Source organism: Sceloporus occidentalis, unplaced genomic scaffold (genome assembly GCF_023333645.1).
Source record: "Sceloporus occidentalis isolate IW3139 unplaced genomic scaffold, rSceOcc1.0.p SCAF_6, whole genome shotgun sequence".
In the NCBI taxonomy this organism is placed as follows: Eukaryota; Metazoa; Chordata; class Lepidosauria; order Squamata; family Phrynosomatidae; genus Sceloporus; species Sceloporus occidentalis.
Window position 1 is genome coordinate 44330490 of NW_028316986.1, and position 20914 is coordinate 44351403.

The following is a 20914-nucleotide window of genomic DNA, read 5'->3' on the forward strand; positions in this document are numbered from 1 at the left end:
TTTCCAATTTCCAATGCTCAACATTATCAGATTAATTTTCATGTCTAGTTTTCCAAACAGAAGGTTTCAGGCAATTTCCTGGTCTTACCTGGGGTTCTCTAATAGTTTCCCATAGAAATACTAATCAGGCCTAAGATTGTGAAATCAAGATCTGGCCCCTCTTCACCAGTCTTCAGCCAGTGGGAAGGGATCTCAGAACAAGAAGACTGACTTGAAAAGTATGTGTATGTATTTTTCCCATTTGGTGTACACAGTGTTTGTTATTTGAATGACATTTGTTGTTGTATGCCTTCAGTTATTTCCAATTTATGGCAACCCTAAGGCAAACTTATAACAGGGTTTTCTTGGCAAGATTTGTTCAGAGGGGGTTTGCCTTTGCCTTCCTCTGAGGCAGAAAGAGTTCACCCAGTGAATTTCCATGGCCAAGCAGAGATTCAAAACCCAGTCTCCAGGGTTGTAGTCCAACTCTCAAACCACTTCACCACGCTGGCTCCACTTGAATAGCATATTTTGAACTAATGTGACTGATGCTTAATGCTTAATGACATCATCAGGGGGCACCCTCTATGTCACAAAACATCCCTGCATCTCAGGTTCTGACCTGGTAACACTAATAAGGCCCAATGCTGTTTCGCTTCCAAAATCAGATGAGATCAGTTGTGTTCAGAGTGGCAAAATGCTCTACTCATCACCTGTCAAATGTCTCACATCAGAAACCTTTAAATCTTTTCATGTGGCTGTGGTAAAGTCATACCTGGCAACTCTGTTGAGTCAGCTATGTATGTATCAGTTGGCCCCAAGGCTGGTGCTGCTATAGACAAAATGAAGCAGTGGTCTCAGCTGGCAGGTGCTGGAGGCTGATACAGTGTTGGACAACAAAGCTGCATAGGCGATGTGGTCTCTTCTGCACCTCCTCACCTATCCTATCATCTTTGAAATAATCCAGTACCATTACCAAATGTCAGAAAATATGATTAAACAGTCACTGCAATCAACATTTGTATGTCAGATGGGTAGCAGAGTCTTGCCCTGTGCTTCAGACAATAAAATATCTTGGTCCAGCTCTAGCAAGTCCATGTTTTTTTATTATTATTAATTAATCGTGTTTCTGTATGTGTACTTTCCACAGAGTTATAATTCAGTTACTCTAGAATGCAGAGGAGTCTTCATCATCTGCACATTGTACACATCACATAGCACTTCCCTGACCAAACACTTTACGTTAAAGTTTAGAAGAAAAGGTTGAGCCTGGGGGGAAATGGCGGGGGGGGGGGGGGAATGGGGTAAAACCAAGAAAAAACTGAAAAAGAAAGAAAATCAATTACAGAATATTTTATTTTAGCATGATTAAAAAAACACAGACATTTTTTTTTCTTTCCCCTAATTTTTCCATGAGCCTTCACATCTCTAACTGAGGGCCATCTCCCCTATCATGGGCCCCCACATGAAAGCTGTTCAATGGTGACTGTTTCTTTTGCATGGTTCTATGCCTATGTTTATAATCTCACAATTAAGATTAGGCCCCAGAGAATGGTTTTTTTCCATGCTACCACCACATATTTGGAATAGCAACCTATAGCAAGGCTGAGGAGCATTTCCATATAGCAACCCATATATGTGGTTGTAGCCTCCATTTACATGTGGTGCCCATATCATGTCAATTTGTCCTAAGGGCCAAAATCAATATTAGTTTATTAATTTTAAATCCCTATGCTTGAGGGATTTAAAAGAAAAATACTAGGCACTGCTTGGGAAAGTAGCTTTCTTCTGAAAGCTAACTGCTAAGGCTATCAGATTTTTTATTTTTATTTATTTATTTATTTATTTTTGTGAAATTGTGCTTGGAAAAGGCAGAAACAAGCCTCCCTTCACTGCATCCTTAATGAACATTGGACTTCCAAGCATCAAGTAGTAGCATCGGTACTAGTATTAAGTAGTGTAATTGTTTGCTCCATCCTTAAAGCATTGTCTAGTCTGGACCTGAGACTCTGATCCTTACCAATTCTAGATGAGATTTTATTTTGATCTTCTTTTAAAGAGGTGACTTAGAAGTGGGTCAGAAGTTGGTTGACAAGACTAAAATGATATTGCGAGACTTTGGGGGCTGTAAGGCTATTGATTGCTCAAGTGGAAAGGAGATTTTGTACTATGCTGTGTGGTCTATTTTAGTTGTTTTTAATTGTCATGGAGGACATTCTACTCAAGAGGACTTATCTCTTCATAAATGATATTACATGTGCGCAAAATTGAATTGAGTACTTTCGCAATGTCCCTGTTTGAACAGGGGCTGCAGTGATCTTACACCATTCAGGCATCTGTTGTGTAATGGTGGAGTGACTGATGCCCAATGCACAAGGAACACTCCACATGGGACACTTCCAGATGTGCATCCAAACACCAGCTAAGAAGAGCTGGAGCACTATAGCAATGCCTGATGTTCACCAGGAGTGTCCATTGTTCATTAGAAGTATCTGGTGTATGTCAGAAGTGTCATTCCTGAATGTACACCTTTGCCATTCACTAGTAGAGTTTTTTGCATTCCTGCAATTTAGCTATGGATTTGTAAAATTCTGAAAGATAGGTTGTGATGTAAGTTGCGATATTTTTAGTGCTTCCTATTCTATCAATAATTTGATTAATTTGATTATATTTTTAATATTTGCATGATGAGATTTCTTTTTTCTTTTTTTTTACTGTTATCTGTTTTAAGTTTTGTAAGCCATCCTGATCTGGGGAAAAGACAGTATGATGAGGATGAAGATGCTGATGCTGATGATAAATGAAAGTTGAGTTCTTGTTCTGTTCTTTAAAGAAAGAACCAGTGTGGCATACTGTTTTGGATGTTGAGCTCTGGGAAACTAAGGGCCTGAACAGACAGGCCAAAATAAAGCTGGTTCGGGTCACTTTGGAAGTATGCTGTTTAAATGACACGGCTTTAGCACAGCTTCTGGCCTCTTAGGACGCATGCAGCATTTAAAAAGCATATCTCCAAAGTGTCCCGAACCAGCTTTATTTTGGCCTGTCTGTTCGGGCCTAAAGTTTCGAATCCCTGCTTGGCCACGGAAACCTACTGGGTGACTTTGGTCAAGTTGCACTCTTTTAGTCTCAGAGGAAGGCAAAGACAAACCTCCTTCAAATTAATCTTGTCAAGAAAACCCCATGACAGGATTGCTCCATCAACAACAGCAATAAATTAAATAGCACCCAGTATCGTTTTATTAAGTTAAACATAGTATTAGAAGAATGTTGTGAAATTGCCTTCCTTGGAGGTTTTCAGCAACTGGACAGACATTCTTATAGGATTCTTCAGTACAGGATACTGTCTTATGGGATATTGTGTTAAGATGATAGGTTGTACTGAATAAAATGCTGCATTTGTTCTAAAGTTCCTGATCCTTTAGCCACAGCAAAATGAAGAGCACAGAATATAAAATAAAGCACAGATAGAAACAATATGTATCAGAAGTAGATGAAGATAGTTAATATAGATGCTGTAACCACTGTCACTTTCTTTCCCCTATATGCTATATTAGCATCTTTATTTGATGAAACTGTGGAAGTTAGTGTGATATATTTTGTGTCTTTTGGCTGATCTAATAGGGGTAGCACCACAGGATAGATTTTAGAAACAGCATGAATATGTCAGTAGAACATGACCATAGAAGATCCAGCATGAATTCCTAGAGCTGACTATATCCTCAACTATTTTTATTTGATGATTCAGGGGCTATACAGACCACCCCAAAGGGGCAGTCTGCAGCTGCCCCTTTACTGGCTGGATTGGGCCTGTGCCAACCTCATGTTGGGGCCCTGATCCAGCCTCTGGAGAGTGCAAAAAAGTGCCACAAAAAGCAGCTCCTTTTTGCATTCTGCAAGGCGTGTCATAACTGTGATGGCACAGCTTTATGACGTCCCTTCCGCGCTGCATCATGTAGATGCAGCACCAGAGTTGGGCATGATGGCGCACGCCATGTAGACTGACATGTGCCAAAATGGCACCCTAGGGGCGGAGTTAGGGCATCCAGCATAAGGACACTGCACCCTAATTCCACTCATAGGCCGGCACAAAGTGCTGATCTGTATAGGCCCTCAGATACTTTTCAGCTGGGTTATCAGTTACATTCTAATATGCTTATGTATTTTCAAAAACTATATCTTAGTTTCTTGTTGACATACTAAAAATTCTATAATAAAACATAATTTAATTAATCAAAGTTGCCAAAGGAAGGCTATTTTCCCCACATAACAGGGACACCCTGGTACCAAAATAGCTTCAAAAATGAGCAGGCTCTAATCCCTACTGATTATAATTAGCCCTCACCACTTTAAAATTACTCCCCACTGATTAATCACCTTAATCTTATTTAGTTGATTGTTCTATCAATTAATATTTATGTTCACGTTGCCTTACTCTTCCAGCTCTTGTCATGTGGCATCAAGGTTGATCCCCTAGCAAAATTTCATCTCCAAACTGAGAACAAGCTTCCTAGGCATCATAAAAGTGCCACATTATTTGAGGAAACAAAACTCAGACAAGTTACTTTGGTGAATACAACTCCAATAATTCCCATCCCTACAAGTCTGGAAATTTTAGTCCAAAATCCCTCAGGGTTCTGGAAGTTGAATTGCAAAATATTTTTTTCAAGCTTTGTGGGGGAATGATGGCATACTGGGAACAGTGGTACAAATAGTGACTGCAAGTTTTTTTTAAAAAAAGCTAGCTTCTGAGGGTTGTTGTTAGAACAGTTTGTCTGGCTTTGCTTAAAATTCCTCAGATATTTCACTGAAGGGGAATAGTAAATCTGTTATTAATATTGTTTTCAGCAAAATTTTGGGAAGAATTCTGGTGGCTTTTACATTATTTTACTCTTCAGGGGCTGACCCAAGCATTTCTGTGCTTATAAAACTATTCTCTCTTCCTTTACCAATGACAACCAAAAGAATTAAGAATGTGTATGCACTGTTTTTTAGACAAGAACATTATCTGCATCTCTGACCTTGCAAAGCAGAAGAAGGTTGCCATATGCACGTAGAAGCAAAATGCGCTTTACGCTCATCCACCTAAGCACATAAGTTGGCATGACATGACCTGATAAGATGTGGAATGAAAGTGAAAAGGATGGAAGCAATTTATATGTTTAGAGAAGAGAGTGTGGATGTGTTCACACCTGGTTAGCAACCCATTTCTTGCTTAGAAAGTCAAGCCAATCAGACCCACCCTTGAGTTTGTGTACATCTTAACAGGTTTGATCCGGTCCCGCATTCGAGGAGCTGATATGGCACAGGCAGGAGTTCTTACCTTTCTGGACAGTCACTGTGAGGTGAACAAGGACTGGTTGCTGCCTTTGCTACAAAGAATCAAAGAGGTAAGTGTCATGAGAGAAGCTCAGGAGGTCCATATCAGTGACCTTGAATAATAACCTGTGTTAACTGTACTTATTTGCAACTTTTTGATAGGGGAGCCATTGGTTAAAAACACCTGGAAAAGTGGCCCCAAAAGTTTGAGCATTATAATAGAAATGAATACATTGTTTGGAAGCAGAATGTGGGAATGTTACTTCTTTTGATTACAGCTCCCAAACTCCCTTGTCCCACAATGTGTCATTTAAAAAGAAGAAGAAGAAGCTTCTTTTCTATGCTCTAGCAGGAACATGGGAAGCTGTCTCATATCACATCAGACTATTTATCTACCCACTTCTCAGTACTGTCATTTCTGACTGGCAGTGGCCTCAACAAGAGAAAGTATATCCCATCATCTGCTTCTTGTCTCTTTTGTGTGGATATAACAAAGTGTGAACTTGAAACAATCTGCTTGCTAAACAAGATATGCATGCTTTACTACCCAGCTGTGATTCTTCCCCTTCAGAATGTGCTTCAGTGGACCTAAGATGCTGCAAATTGTGTAAGAATGAGGCCTCAATTTGAGTTTGTTGATTCAGACTCACAAATATTGGTTTGTTGGTAACTTCCATGTCAGTGGGTCAGTGTATCCACATTGGTTTTCAGTCCAAACTTTAGAGGAACTCTCCCATGTGTTAAACCCTATCCCTCAAATAGATTCAGAACCTTGAATGCCTTCAGGCTAAATTTCAGAGCAGATTCACTGGCCCACTGACATGGCCCAATAAAATCTCCTGGCACAACATGTTAATAAAATAGACTTTCTTCTCAATACACTTTGCTTACATGACAGTTCTCTGCATTTGCTTATTCCCCCCCCCCCCCCCACCAACTTATTAAGTTTTAACAGGGCACAGTTAAAACAAGCTGGCTGGGTCTGCTCACCGCTTTCCATTGGTATCTTTCTAAAGTCATGGCAATGGACAAGGTTAGACCCATTCCCAAATGAACAGACCAGTACCCCACCCCCTTTCTCTGATGTGTGAAGTGACAGATGAGGCCCAGAAGTGAGGGACAGAACAAGCAAAGGAGAGACTCTCCCCTTGTGTATGCAAATTAAGTTAGCAGAGCCCCAGGGCGCCTGTCAGAGTTGCTGAGTGGTACAAGGGGAATAGGCGGGCAAGGCTCCAGCCAAGTTTTTAATTAGGCCTGTGTTCAATTCCCAGTGCTGAATGATTTAGGGGAGTGATGGCTCTTTGAATAGGGGCTGAATTTAATTTCATGCAAATTAAGCTTTAATAAATTGATTTAATGGGAATTATATCCTGCTGATTATTATTTTTTCCTGCAGCAAACAATGGTGTTCTTTTTCTGATGAGGACAGAAGACATGAGATTAAAGCACAAATATTGTCCTTCTCTGTGAGATAAAAGCATTTCTTTTGTGTCCTCAAGGCCTTTCCATGTGTACAGAGAATACTTCCCTACATTGCCTTCTGACAATGTACCTTGTAGCTTTAGTGAACTCACTTTGCTTGGACATTGTTGAGTATAAAACATATCTGTAAAGGTTTCCCAGTGATGTTGCTTGTTCAGTGTTCTGAATATATATGCACAAAGAGAGGAGAAAGTATAGCTGTGCTCAGAAATAACTGTTAAATGTTTGTCCCCTCTATTAACTGTATTAGCCATTTGTTGTTCTTATTTACCATCAAGTCAACCTTGATGTATGTCAGTCCTGTGAATGAGAGACCTCAACTGCCCCATTCAGATCTTGCAAACTTAGGGCTGTCAATGTGAAGTCAAAGGCTGTCACTTCTTTGACTGAATCAATCCACCTGTAGTGTGGACTTTCTCTTTTCTTTACTGGCTTCCCTTTTACCTAGCATTATTGTCTTTCCAGTGAGTCACATTGTCTCATGGTAAATCCACAGTATTACAGACTCGGTTTAGACATCTTGGCGTCTAGTGATGCAGCTGTTAAAAAAAAAGACAATGAGAATTATAGGTTGCATCAATAGAGGTATAGTGTCTAGACTGAAGGAAGTACTAGTGTCCAGTTGATGTGAAACATACAGTTCTATGCTTATTTTTTTAACATGCTGGGGGAGGCTACTGAACAGTCTTAGGTGCTCTCCTCTTTTCTCTTTGTTTTGCTTTTCATGTATTCTTAAAGAACGGATTCTGGAGGCAGCTGCTGTTTACTTTGGCTCTTGTAGATAGGCACATGCAGCTACAGTAGGATCTGTTAGAAAAGAATCCAGCTAAAGCTTTGTTTACAAGCATTATTTATTGCAGACACACTGCTGAACACTAACACTGAGAGTTTGTGGTTCTCCAGCCCTCTTTTACTATCATCCCAGTGCTGATGCTGCTGAAAACCTAAATTTAGATAGATGAGGAAGAAAAGGGTATTGAGTGGGTGTAAAAATCCTAAGGAGTTTCAGTGTCAAAGGCATGTCTGTCACACTAGAAGGCATAGAGTATTCTGTAGATGTCTGCTTTTTATATTTATAAGAGTTATTCCCAGATGTTAAGCATGTTTTCTTGGAAGCAAAGCCCACTGATGTCAGTGGGGCTTATTCTGAGTGTGCTTTGCAATGAGGAATGGATCTTTGTTGGTAAATGGATCTATGTTGGTAAGGGCTTTTAACCTTCTTTACTCCTTTTCTGCATCTCTGCTCACTCTCAAATCTCTCTGCCTAAGTGGTGATGTTGCCTTTTCCGCATAAGATGTTTGATGAGTTAGAGCCAGCAGGATGGCAGCTCGAGCTGTATTTTCCTTGCAGCACTGGGGAATGTAGCTCATGCTCAGAGCTGATGTGATGGATGAATGTGGATGCCATATGCAGCAGTGCTGTAGGAATTTCATTACATGGTTGTGGCGGCAGCCTGGCCTGAATGAAGCATAAAAGCAAAATGTCACTTCTGCTAACTTCCTTTATTCATAATTCTTTTTCTTTTCATTTTCCCTTTTTAAAAAAGCACAATCAAAATTGAAGCATGCATGAATTCTGGAAATAGGAGCCAGCTCAGTGATTTTTTTCCTACTCTTAGCAGCTTGCACTTGAATGAGAAATCTGCTTTTAGTATGGGGCTCCTTGAATTGTAGAACAAGGCTTGTGGAAGATGGAGTGCAAAAGTAAAGAAATGTTCAGGGTTGGCACATCACATGCCTAGGGCAAAGACTGATGCATGGAGGCAATGAAGAAGAGAGGCAAAAGCAGAGCTTTTTGGAAATCACCCAGTCAGCCTAATGCATGGTTATGAAATGAAAAAGCCAGAGGGACATGCTTCTGTTAGGCTGAAATGGCTGAACATCAGTGATCACAGTAGAGCACGGAAAAATTACTTTTTGGATTATAATTCTCAGAATTCCTCAGACAGTATGGCCAAATGGTCAGGTTGGCTGGGGGATTCTGGAAGTTGTAATTCAAAAAGTAAGTTTTCCAAGCTCTGGTTAACATCATGATAATGATAATGATGGCTGTGATGATGGAATGATGGTGATGACAATGACAAAGAACAACTGTAATTTTAATGCATCTTTCTTTGTATGCTACCTTTTTTTCATTCTATTCTGGAAGGGTGGAGGCAGGTTGCAAAACACCCTGATGACAGTTCCAATGAAGAGCAGTAGACAGAGGAGGAAAGAATTATTTATTCTTTACCTACAGAAAGGAAGCACTGAGAAATGAGTGTTTGGCAGCCGAGCAGAACCCCCATGCCCCTGTTTGTGTCTCTCCAAGACTGAAGTTCCTCCCAATTTAGCAACCCGTGATGAGGTTCACAAAGTTGAAATGAAGAATCTTTTATTGTTAACACACTCATCATTTGGACTGGGTTATCTCAGCTGCCAATCTTGGCTTTCAAAACAACCTTCTCCAACCTGGTACCATCCAGATGTTGTGGATGCAATACCTTATTCTCATCCATGAAGGAAGCTGTAGTCCCACACAACTGAAGGTAACAGAGTAATCTGGCCTAGCATAGTTAATACAAGATTTGTGAGAAAAACAAAGGGTGAGGATGTGATTTGATGCCAACCCAGTGCGTACCTTACATGTTAGGGTGAGCGGGAAATGATATGCCTATTTTTTGCACAAGTCTGGGCTGGAATAACAGAGCTGGCAGTGAGCTTGAAAGCAACCCACCAACAAATCAGGCTATGGTTCAACATAGCAGTTGATAAGACTGAAATATTTCCTTAACCCTCACCTGTGGGGGAGTGAGAATCAGTATGTAGAGAGATCCTATAACACCTTTGAGACTAACTGAAAGAAAGAAATTGGCAGCATGAGCTTTCGCAGACATCTCTCTACTTCCTGAGATGCAAGTTCATGTTGCCAATTTCTTTCTTTCAGTTAGTATTAAAGGTGATACAGGCTCTCTCTATGTGCTGATTCTACAAACTAACATGGCTATATTTTTGACCTCTAGTGAGAATGCTTCTGTTCTGGGTTCCAGTCAGTAGACCATGAGTTTTTTTCATACTGTTGGCTGTCTATATCCACAGATTCTTTATCCACAGATTCAGGTGTCCACAGCTTGAAAATATTCAAAGAATATATAAATTTTAGAAAGCAGACCTTGGTTTTGTCATTTTATATAAGGAATACCATAGTCCCTAAATTATGGAATAGTCTACCAGAGGAGATCTGTCTTATCCCTACCTTAGATGCCTTTAAGAAGTCACTAAAGACGGATCTCTTCCGGCGAGCTTTCCCTTGGGATTTGGTACAGAGATGAAGATTAAGACCCCCCTCTCTCAGTATGATGGTATATGAATTGATGTTTGGAGATTTTAAGGAATTAATCGGGATGTATAATTCAGTATTAGTATTTTACTGATTGTTCAATTGCATTGTATTATTTTAATGATGTAATCCTGCTTCGATCCTTGGAAGAGATAGGACATATAAATAATAATAATAATAATAATAATAATAATAATAATATTTAATAGGACTTGAGAATCCATGGATTTTTTTATCCATTGGGTATCCTAGAACCAAACCCAGGGGATACCAAGGACCCACAGTACTATAAGTTAGAGTGAGATGAGGCAGGGAATTCCCCTTATCACTGTCCCATTTTCACCTTTTCTTTTTCAACATTGTAATGACAAATGAAATTCAACACAGAGAAATGTAAGGTACTGCACTTAGGGCAGAAAAATGAAATGCACAGATATAGGATGGGGGACACCTGGCTGAATGAAACTACACATGAAAGGGATCTCGGAGTCCAAGTAGACCACAAGTTGAACATGAGTCAACAGTGTGATGTGGCAGCTAAAAAAGCCAATGCAATTTTAGGCTGCATCAATAAAAGTATAGTGTCTAGATCAAGAGAAGTAATAGTGCCACTGTATTCTGCTCTGGTCAGGCCCCACTTGGAATATTGTGTCCAGTTCTGGGCACCACAATTCAAAAAGGACATTGAGAAACTGGAGCGTGTCCAAAGGAGGGCGACTAAAATGGTGAAAGGTCTGGAAACCTTGCCCTATGAGGAACGACTCAGGGAGCTGGGGTAGAGAAGAGAAGGTTAAGAGGTGATATGATAGCCCTGTTTAAATATTTGAAAGGATGTCATATTGAGGAGGGAGCAAGCTTGTTTTCTGCTGCTCCAGAGAACAGGACCTGGAACAATGGATGCAAGCTACAGGAAAAGAGATTCCACCTCAACATTAGGAAGAACTTCCTGACAGTAAGGGCTGTTCGACAATGGAACACACTCCCTCGGAGTGTAGTGGAGTCTCCTTCCTTGGAGGTCTTTAAGCAGAGGCTAGATGGCCATCTATTGGGGATGCTTTGATTGGATTTCCTGCATGGCAGGGGGTTGGACTGGATGGCCTGTGTCGTCTCCTCCAACTCTATGATTCTATGATTCTATGAAATAGTTCTTGTAGGATTACAGTCTATTGCTGTTGGGGGTTTTTTAAAGTCTTTTCCTACACATACAAACTTTGAGATTCCCCCAGCATGATGCATCCTTCCAGCTCTTTCCCTTTTTTTGCCTCCCATCCAGTTGCCACTATTAGAACTAGGCTTTGGTATGAGAAGGTGGGATTGAAAGCATGTGGTATCAATGGTTCAATGTCATTGAGAAAAAAAAGTGTTCATTTCTGTAGTTCTGTCACTGGGTGCCACATGTGGATTGGATTGGATACATGGGGACCTTCATCATTGTTCTTTACCATCCTGCCTTTCTCTCAAAATGGGTGTTTCAGGCAGCATGCACTGAAGCAAAAGAGCTTTGTGTATGAGATTTACATTTGCCCTCCTTCCAAATCACTGTGTGGATGCACTCTTAAAGCTGTGAATTTCTATAAATGTATAAGAAATCAGTCTTTTCTTGCATTCACACTTGGCATGTGAAATTTCACAAAGTTTTTTTTCTTCCGCGTTGAAATTTCTTCCCTGTAACTACTTGCTATCTTACTTCAAGACAAAACTTCATTCTTCTTTTTCCCTTCAGCACCAAACAGTGCTCACTGAACTGTATGGAATGTTGATGCTGCCACCGTCAGTCTGGTGCTGGAAGGGCAACTGATTTGACTGCCATTTTTCTTCTGCCTCCCCCACTAAAGATTAATGGTCTTCTTGTAATTTGTTGCTCGCATGAACAGTCCATTTTGGCTTAATAAAGTTACATGTTTCAAAGAGATCAAGAACTGAAAATGCATCTGAATCAGCAACTGACTCCCCCTTACCCACCCCAATATGTCACTTTCCATTTTTCATTCAGCAAAACAGCTGTTTAGCCAGATTTCTAAGGCATGGCAAGGGTCCAAAAAACAAAGTATCTTTGTGCCTTTGTGCGTATAAGCAAGGGACAGTGTAATGGAATTGTAAATTAGCACGAGGCATCAAAACCCAAAGACACTTTAAAAGAAAAGAATCTGCCAAGCAGGCTAGGAATGATAGATGCCTACATAACTGGTGAAGGTGTGAGGTGATGACATTGTCTGTGATGATGCTTTGATAACGTGTGTGTATAGCTTGGCTGTATTTGCATTTAGTCCCTTGGCTTGTATAACTGAATCTCAAGTGAGAAATGCTTGGAAACTCAGTGTATGACATTAATTTCAGGTCTTGCGGGGGAATTTCAGGAATGTGATGACATTCTTCTGGTTAGTTTGGTTTGTGGCCAGTTTCCTAACTCAGAGGCTTCACTATCTTGGGTTGAGTATTTTTTTGTACATAGGTGCAAATCCTTGAAGAAAAACAATATGCAAAAGAGATTGCTTTGCAACATTCATGAGAAAAAGCAGTCAGTGATTTCTTCAAAGAGAGATGTTGCTGGAGATTACAGCTGCCTTTGTCACGAGCAGCTGACTGGCAGGATTCCAGTTTTGCTAACTAGGTAAAACATACACAGCCGTGGCTTTCCAGATGAAGTATCACATGCACAGGTCCTTCGTGCACAGAGCTAAGGAGATCCAAGAAAGCCTCCTCTCATGTTTGTGTCTGATTGAATTGCTTCCACTTCACTAACTCTCAGTTAATGGAATGTGGGCAAAATACTATACCTACTTTTACGGATTGGAATCAGCTTGACCTGGGGTTTCCTGCATCTTAAATTAGTTGCCATAACTTCCATATATCTATTTTCCCTAGTTCGGCATCATCTTTGGGCTAGATTGCTTTGGAATCTTATTTACTATTGTTGTCAAACTTTCTGGTATCAGTAAACAGTAATAGCCTTGGGGTTCCAAAAAAAAAAAAAAAAAAAAATGCAATATGGATTTTTCACAAAACCTAAATGTCACATTTTTTAATGGTCTTTGGGATTGGAAATAATATGTAAACATTTGAGACTGCAGGTCTCTTTATCAGTCAGAGATATTACAAGAATAAAATCATGGATAAGATGGAACCACAAGGATAAGATGGAAGCATCCCCCTGCCATGCAGTAATAGATGGTTACTGTCCCCGATGCTATTTAACATCTCTATGAAGCCGCTGGGAGAAATCATCCGTGGATATGGGGCCAGGTGTTATCAATATGCTGATGACACCCAAATATATTTCTCCATGTCCCGGTCATCAGCGACAATGACAGGTGGCATCTCTCCCCTCAACCAGTGCGGGGAAGCGGCAAAAGGCTGCTTCCTTGCGGCCTGGAAAGGGGTGTTCTTGGGGCTTCAAGCCCCAAGGACACCTGTGGTGGCGGGGAGGAGGAGAAAGGGGCCTCTCGGCCCCTTTTTCCCTTGCGTCGCTGGCGCAGCCGTCTAAAGGCTGCGCCAGCGACACAAATCGCGGAAGAAGCTCTGTTTCGGAGCTCCTTCTAGTGCCGCGGAAAAGGTGCTCTATGCACCCTCATGCGGTGCGAAGACGTCATGTCCGCGCTGCCCCGTTTGGAGGTGGTGCGTTTGTGACGTCGTAATGGCGGTGCCTATATGTATAGGGCGCCGCCATTTTTTACATCTTGGGGATGTACTAGGGTTAGGTGCATGCATAAGGCATGCACTTTCCCTAACCCTGGTACATCCCCAGGACGCACTTTACGCCCATGCGGAACGAGCCAAAGTTAGGCAGGTTGAAGCAGAGCCAGCATAGTATAGTGGTTTGGGTGTTGGATTAGGACTCTGGAGATCAGGGTTAGAATTCCTGCTCAGCCATGAAAACTTATTTGGTGACCTTGGGCAAGTTATATTCTCTCAGCCTCAACAAGTCCTCTATGAACAAATCTTGCCAAGAAAACCCCATGATAGGGTTGCCTTTGGGTCACCATAAGTCAGAATTGATTGAAGGCACACAAAAACAACATGATTTAACAATAGCATTCTCTCAGCCTTAGAAGACGACACTGGCAAATCCCCTCTCAACAAATCTTGTCAAGAAAACCTTGTAATAGGTTCACCTTGGAGTCATCATGGGTGGAAACAACTTGAAGGCACATGACAACAACAAGGAGAAGCAGGGGTGAAAATCAGTCTACAAGTTGCATTGAGCTGTTACAGTGGATGGGTGGGCAGACAGTGAAATTAGGCTTTTCCAGTTATGCCCTAATGACCCTAAGCTTGCTGGGAACAGGAATAGCAGTGAGAGGCAATGCACTGCATGGTCTCTATATTGCCAGGAGTTAAGATGATTTTAAGTGTTGTATCATGGAAAGAAAGGCAACAGATCCTAAATGGGATATCTTTATCTTTGAGGGAATGATCCCTCAGAAAATAAAACTTGACCCAGAGTCTCTTCCAGCTTGAGGATCATGTAAGTTGCCATAACGTCCATATATCTATTTTTCCCATTAAATGGAAGTTTGTGCCCCTTTATTTAAGGCAATCTCAATACAGGCTTTTGAGAAGAAAAATTAGTAGATAAGTGAGGGAGTCATATAGCAACATTGCATCACTCAGAGGAAAATTCCAGGAAGAATTGACTATCGGTATGCATGGGTAGGTGAGTCCATGTGCTGTCTAGTTTTCACTTGAAAAGCAAATGTACCTACCATGACCAATTTGTTTCAATAAAATAACTTTCTCCTAAAATGTAATTATAATGCCCAGGGCATTTTATAGGAAGAATCAATCTTCATCACCCGAAAACAGGATTTCATTAATACCACAATAATGAGCCAGTGGAGGGCGGTGTTATATTTCCATTTGACAACTTTTTATTATTTTCCTGTTTTGAGGAGAAATGCTGGAGGGGGGAGGGATTAAAGCTCTATTGAAGTGTACAGAAACTGGCTTCCCTTAATGCAATCAGGACTGTGTTGTGTAGTCCTGTCCCTGTGATGCATGCATTAAAAAGGCCCAAAAGGTCCCCAGACATTCAGCATTAGTAACTAATGGGGAAGTTTTTATGCATATAATTTTACATGCAAAAGTATCCACACAAGCTAGAACCCAAATAGTGGAGGGTTCCATGTCATGTGGAAGCCTCTTTCTACAGAGGTTTTCACTGAATATGTAGGCACTGGGGTTTGTGAGGAATGTAATGTGTATAGCATTGATGGGTTGGCTTTCATAGTCTAGACCTGCTCTCTATTTTTATGATAAATTAAGATAATTTTTGGATGACTCAATAGGGCTTTAGTCTTACAGGAATCAACCCTGAAGGAGAAAACATTCATTAGGCCCTTAACTCATTTGCATAGATAAATGTGCAATGGATGTACTGTTCTTTTAATAAGTGATGTACGTTTTTGTTTTTTATTTAATGCTTGAATTGGATTGATTGTTTAATGGTTTAAAACTTTTGTACTATATATTGTTTTAGCCATTTTTCATGTCCTGTATATTGTAAGCTGCTTTGGGTGCCATACTGGGAAAAAGGTCGGCTATATATCGAATAAATGACTAGAGCACGATTGGCAGAGAACTGGACTCTTATCTGACAGAACTCGTCATAAGAATTTTCTTTATTCTTATAGAGAGGCAATAACAGCAATGAGGAGATCCTCCTCGTCTGCTCGTATTGCATCTGCAATGTCTCGTCCAGCAGAGCTGTTTAGGGTGGTGAGGGAACTGATGGTGATGCCATCTACCCAGAACCCTCTACTTAACCCAACAACAGCCTGCTGTGACACATTTAACAACTACTTTGCAGATAAAATCTCTCAGATAAGAGCCCACGTTGTTGGAGCAAAATCAACAGATGAAATGTCCAATGAATCCGTTTATGAGATTAGACTGGATCATTTTGAGCTTGTGAGTACTGATGATGTGGACAAGATCCTTGGAAAGGTGAGGAAGATGACATGCACTCTTGATCCCTGCCCATCATGGCTCACCGTCCAGGGGGGTGATGCCTTGATGGCACTTCTTAGACGTGTCATCAATGAATCCTTTGGGGAAGGTTATGTACCATCTTCTCTAAAGGAAGCGGTCGTTAGATTGCTCCTGAAAAAACCTTCTCTCGACCCCTGGACATGAAAAATTACAGGCCTGTTTCCCATCTGCCATTTTTGGGCAAGGTGATCAAAAGGGCTGTTGCTCTTCAGCTCCAAGTGGTCTTGGATGAAGCCGATTGTCTAGATCCATTTCAAACTGGCTTCAGGACAGGATATGGGGTGGAGACTGCCATGGTCGCTTTAACTGATGACCTTCATCTAGGCATTGACAGAGGAAGCATGATCTTGCTGGTGCTTCTAGACCTCTCAGCGGCATTCGATACTATAGATCATGACATTCTCTTGGAAAGCCTGAGAGAGTTAGGAATCAGAGGCAGGTTTTAGAGGGTGATGCTCGGGGACAGTTGCTCCTCAAAAATGGAGCTTAATTGTGGTGTCCCTCAGGGCGCCATCCTGTCCCCAATGTTATTTAACATTTATATGAAGCCACTGGGAGAAATCATCCATAGACATGGGGCGGGGTGTTATCAGTATGCTGATGACACCCAAATATATTTCTCAATGTCTCTGGCATTGGCGATGATGACAGATGGCATTTCTCCCCTCAGTTTCTTGAGTCAGTAATGGACTGGATGAGGGAAAACAAGCTCAAGCTGAATCCAGATAAAACGGAGGTACAGTGGACCCTTGTTATACACTGGGGTTTGGTTCCAAGATCCCCATGTATAACAAAATCCGTGTATGCTCAAGTCCCATTGAATATAATGACATAGCAAAATGGTGTCCCTTATAAAAATGGGAAATCAAGGTAAATTTATACTGTTTTGGAACATTTTCAAACCGTGTATGCTTAAATCCGTGTATAAAAAATCCGTCTATAAGAAGGACCGACTGTACTCACAGTCAGTGGCCCCAAACCAGGTATCGGGTTGCAACCTCCAGTCCTAGAGGGGTTCACACTCTCCTCAAGGGACTGTGTTCACAGTCTGGGGTGCTTCATGATCTGTCGCTTCACATGAGAAATCTGGTGAATGCGACAGTCAACAGCACCTGTTATCAGCTTCAGCTGGTACGCCAGCTGCACACTTTCCTGGAACCGGGGAACCTCAAAACTGTAGTACATGCACTCGTAACTTCAAGACTTGATTTTTGCAATGTGCTCTACATGGGGCTACCCTTGTGCCTAGTCCAAAAACTTCAACTGGTACAGAATATGGTAGCCAGGTTGATTACTGGAACATCCAGGAGTGACCATATAACACCAATACTAAAGTCACTCCAGTGGCTGCCCATTAGTTTTTGGCCACAGTATCACCTTTAAAGCCCTACATGGCTTGGGCCCAACTTATCTAAGGGATTGCCTACTTCCATATAAACTGCCCCATACACTCAGGTCCTCTGGGAAGAATTTATTGCAACCTATAAAAACCAGACTGACTGTGACTTCCCAGAGGACCTTTTCTGCAACTGCTCCCAGTTTATGGAATCGCCTGCCAGATGGGATCCGTCAAATTACCAACTTGGACAGCTTCAAGAAAGGTGTCAAGATGGATCTCTTCTGGCAGATCTCTTCTGGTGAGCTTTTCCAGAATAAACTACTTGGCCAACTACTGTATAAATAAAAGTTTTATTTTATTTTTTATTTAAATACATACATTGTGGGGATTTTCATATTAAAATAATATTTAATTTAAAAAGAAAATAAAAAAACTTTGATGGAAAAGATGTATGTCTGGGTGTTGTAATAAAAAAAAGTCAGTGGAATTTCTCACTTAAATCATTATTATGTTCAGTTCAAGTCATGCACAGTCTGCTGGAAAGGTATGGGAGAATAGCCCCAAAAAAGAAAACAGGATGGCAAAAATGAAGTAGAATGAAGTGGGAAGTGGATTCAAGATAGACATCTAAGGAGAAGATAGTGAGAGGAGCTGAAGGCTAGAGGAAATTGAGTTCAAAACAAGAAAACACAACCCCTCTTCACAGCCTCTTCACATTAATGCTTGAGTGAAGGATCTAGATATTGCAGGTTATATATACCTCCAATGCAGACTTTGGAAATATTACTCTTTTGGTCTACAGCTCCCAGAATGGCCATACTGGGTAGAGGATTTGGAGAGTTATGGTCCAAAGCATATGTTTCTTAGTTTTGCTGCAATACCTCTCTGGCCAGATATCCAGCATATTTGCATTTAATCCAAGGATTGGTGCACTCAAGAGCCTGGAGCCAATGTTTGGCTCCATGGGAGGGCTGTAGTGCACCTTCACATACATCTTTTAGGGCAACCAGGAGTGATGTGACATCACATCCAGTTTTTTTTTTTTTGGGGGGGGGGGAGTTTCTTGCTGTTTCTGGATGAAGAGTTCCCCCATAATGGAATTTTAGATATTTTTATGTGAGACAAAAGGTAGGTCATTTTTGGTTAAAAAGGGAGGGGGGGAGTGCTGGGGCTTTGGGGTAAAGGTTTCAAGTGCCATACTGGGTGCCCCGAACATGACACAGCCCTCATTATTCTCATCCCTGTTTAACTGAACTCATGGAATAAATTCCTATGAACATGCAGCTGTTTGGACCTAGAAATTTCCACATGACTGAGAGCCCTGCACAGACAGGGTTTCTGACACTATGGATTGTGGAATCTTTTGCATTTTTACTGGTGCAGATGCCCTTTCATGTGCTTGGCTGGGAAACATGTGAATAGCTATGAAAATCAGGGACATATCTAGCAAGCTGTGCTGCTAGCACAGGTGTGGCTAACATCCCATTTCTCACATTCAGTGAACACATGAACAGGTTGTACAGATAAGTCTACAGTGATATAGAATAGGGTTGTAAGATTTGGAATTTGCCCAAGAGCAACTTAGAAGAAGGATGACTGGAGAAGTTAAAAGCCAGAGACAAAGGGTCAAAGATGATCTAACAAAAAGAGTAGACTCAGGACTCTGGGAGTAATTTCTGGCAAAATTAGTGAACAGTGGCACACTGAGCAGTAATAAATATTACACTGAAACAGCCATATATTTTACAATCTAAAATAGCAAAAGCAATAGCGTCATTACTCATTCAAAGTGGTCATGGATATAAAATTCAAAAGTCATTTCATGGCAAGAGGTCAGGGCAATATGTAAGTGATCTCTTTCATCTTCACTATTTCCCGTTCTTTGTAATTGGCTATCTGAGGAATATGTTTTGAAAGAGTAGATCAGGGTAGGCAATTAGTGGCACTCCAGATGTTGTTGGCTTGTCACTCTCATCATTTTTCAATTTCACCCTTCACCTTAACTAGAGCTCAGGGAAGTTTGAGTTCCCCAATATCTGGAAAGCTAGAAATTGTCCACCACTGGAATAGATTACTATAATCCACATGAATCACAAAACAATTAAAGCTCAGTGATTAAAAAAAATGCATGGACATCTTCAAGTAACAATGCAAAAAGAAATCAAGGAAGTTAGCTGTTCCACCTTTGATTTCACAGAATAGCAACCCTTTATAGATAGCCAGTGTGTATAGTGGTTTGCATACTGGACTAGGACTAGGAGACCATAGTGCCAGTTGGTATGGCAGGAGGGCTTCTTACCTACCTTTGGAATGAAGGTACAAAGGCACAGTGCTATCAGCTCAAGTCAGGATTTGGAATTTTTTTAAAAAAAGATATTGTTTCCTTATTTCTTTGGATTAGCAGGATTGATGATTTTGATTGTAAACTGGGACTGATTTTTTTTATTTTTTTTTTTTGTATATTTTGGGCTTACTTATTTCTTATTCATTTTTTACCTTTTGTGATTCTCATTTCTTCCTGAATTAATGGTTCTATTAGAATGATATTGCCCTAGGTCAAGGGAGGGATTCATGAGGCATTCTTCATGAAGTTGGAATGAAGCATCCAGCATTTTTCACAATTGGATATGCCTGCTAGGGCTGATGGAATTTATAGTCCAACAACATCTGAAGCATCACATGATTCCCACCTAAGCTTACTGTACTCATCTATAAATTGACCTCATGTATAATTTGAGGGCTGGTTTTGGGGCCACAAATATGGAATTTGCTATGATCATGGATAAATCAAGGTTAAAACTTAAGGGCATGTAACACATAAATATTTTCCTCTCTTTTTAAAAATATATAGAGGGAACATACTTATGAAGAGCTAAAGAGAAGTTTGAGGAGTTACAGTTGGAGAGAATGTAAATGGTATTGTTGGTCTTAAAATGTCTACATCTATACAAATACAGATAGGGAAAGCAATATAAATGAAGAAATAGAATGGGAATGCAACCTGGGGCGGGAGAGGCAGGGGAGAAGAGCAAGGAAAACAATTTGCTTCTATTAGTGACCCAATGTGAAGGCAGTGACAAGAGGCAGAGGCGAGAAGCCCCTCTTGACATCGAAGCAGCACTCCTACCCCATTACTGCTCCATTGCCCAAACCAGAGAAAGCAGCATTCAGCAGTAACATGAAAGAGCCCAAAGAGCAATTGTGGCCACCATATTTTATAGGAGCTTACTGTATAAGGCTCTCTGCAGCATATGTGTCTCTCTGTGTGCGTGTCTTCAAGTTGCCTGTCAACTTATGGTGAACCCATGAATTTCATAGGAGTTTTCTAGGCAAGAAATACTCTGGAGTAGTTTGCCATTGCTATCTTCTGAAATCAAACATAAAGCACCTTGTACTCCTTGGCAGTCACCCGTCCAGTACTTAGCAGTCTTGATCCTACGGAGCTTCCAAGATCACATGGGATCTTGTTCCTTCAGGGTATTTTGGCTACC

The 20914-nt window shown here is 40.9% G+C and overlaps 1 protein-coding gene across 2 annotated transcripts in view; it reads left to right on the plus strand.

Moving 5' to 3' along the window:
- The window catches only part of LOC149310684 (polypeptide N-acetylgalactosaminyltransferase 14-like), a 332296-nt gene that overhangs the window by 274425 nt on the left and 36957 nt on the right, over window positions 1-20914 (plus strand). For both annotated transcript variants that reach the window (XM_089529534.1, XM_089529535.1), the window contains one exon: window positions 5245-5366. In XM_089529534.1, the coding sequence (XP_089385660.1) occupies window positions 5245-5366 (122 nt within the window). The remainder of the gene's footprint in view (window positions 1-5244; window positions 5367-20914) is intronic.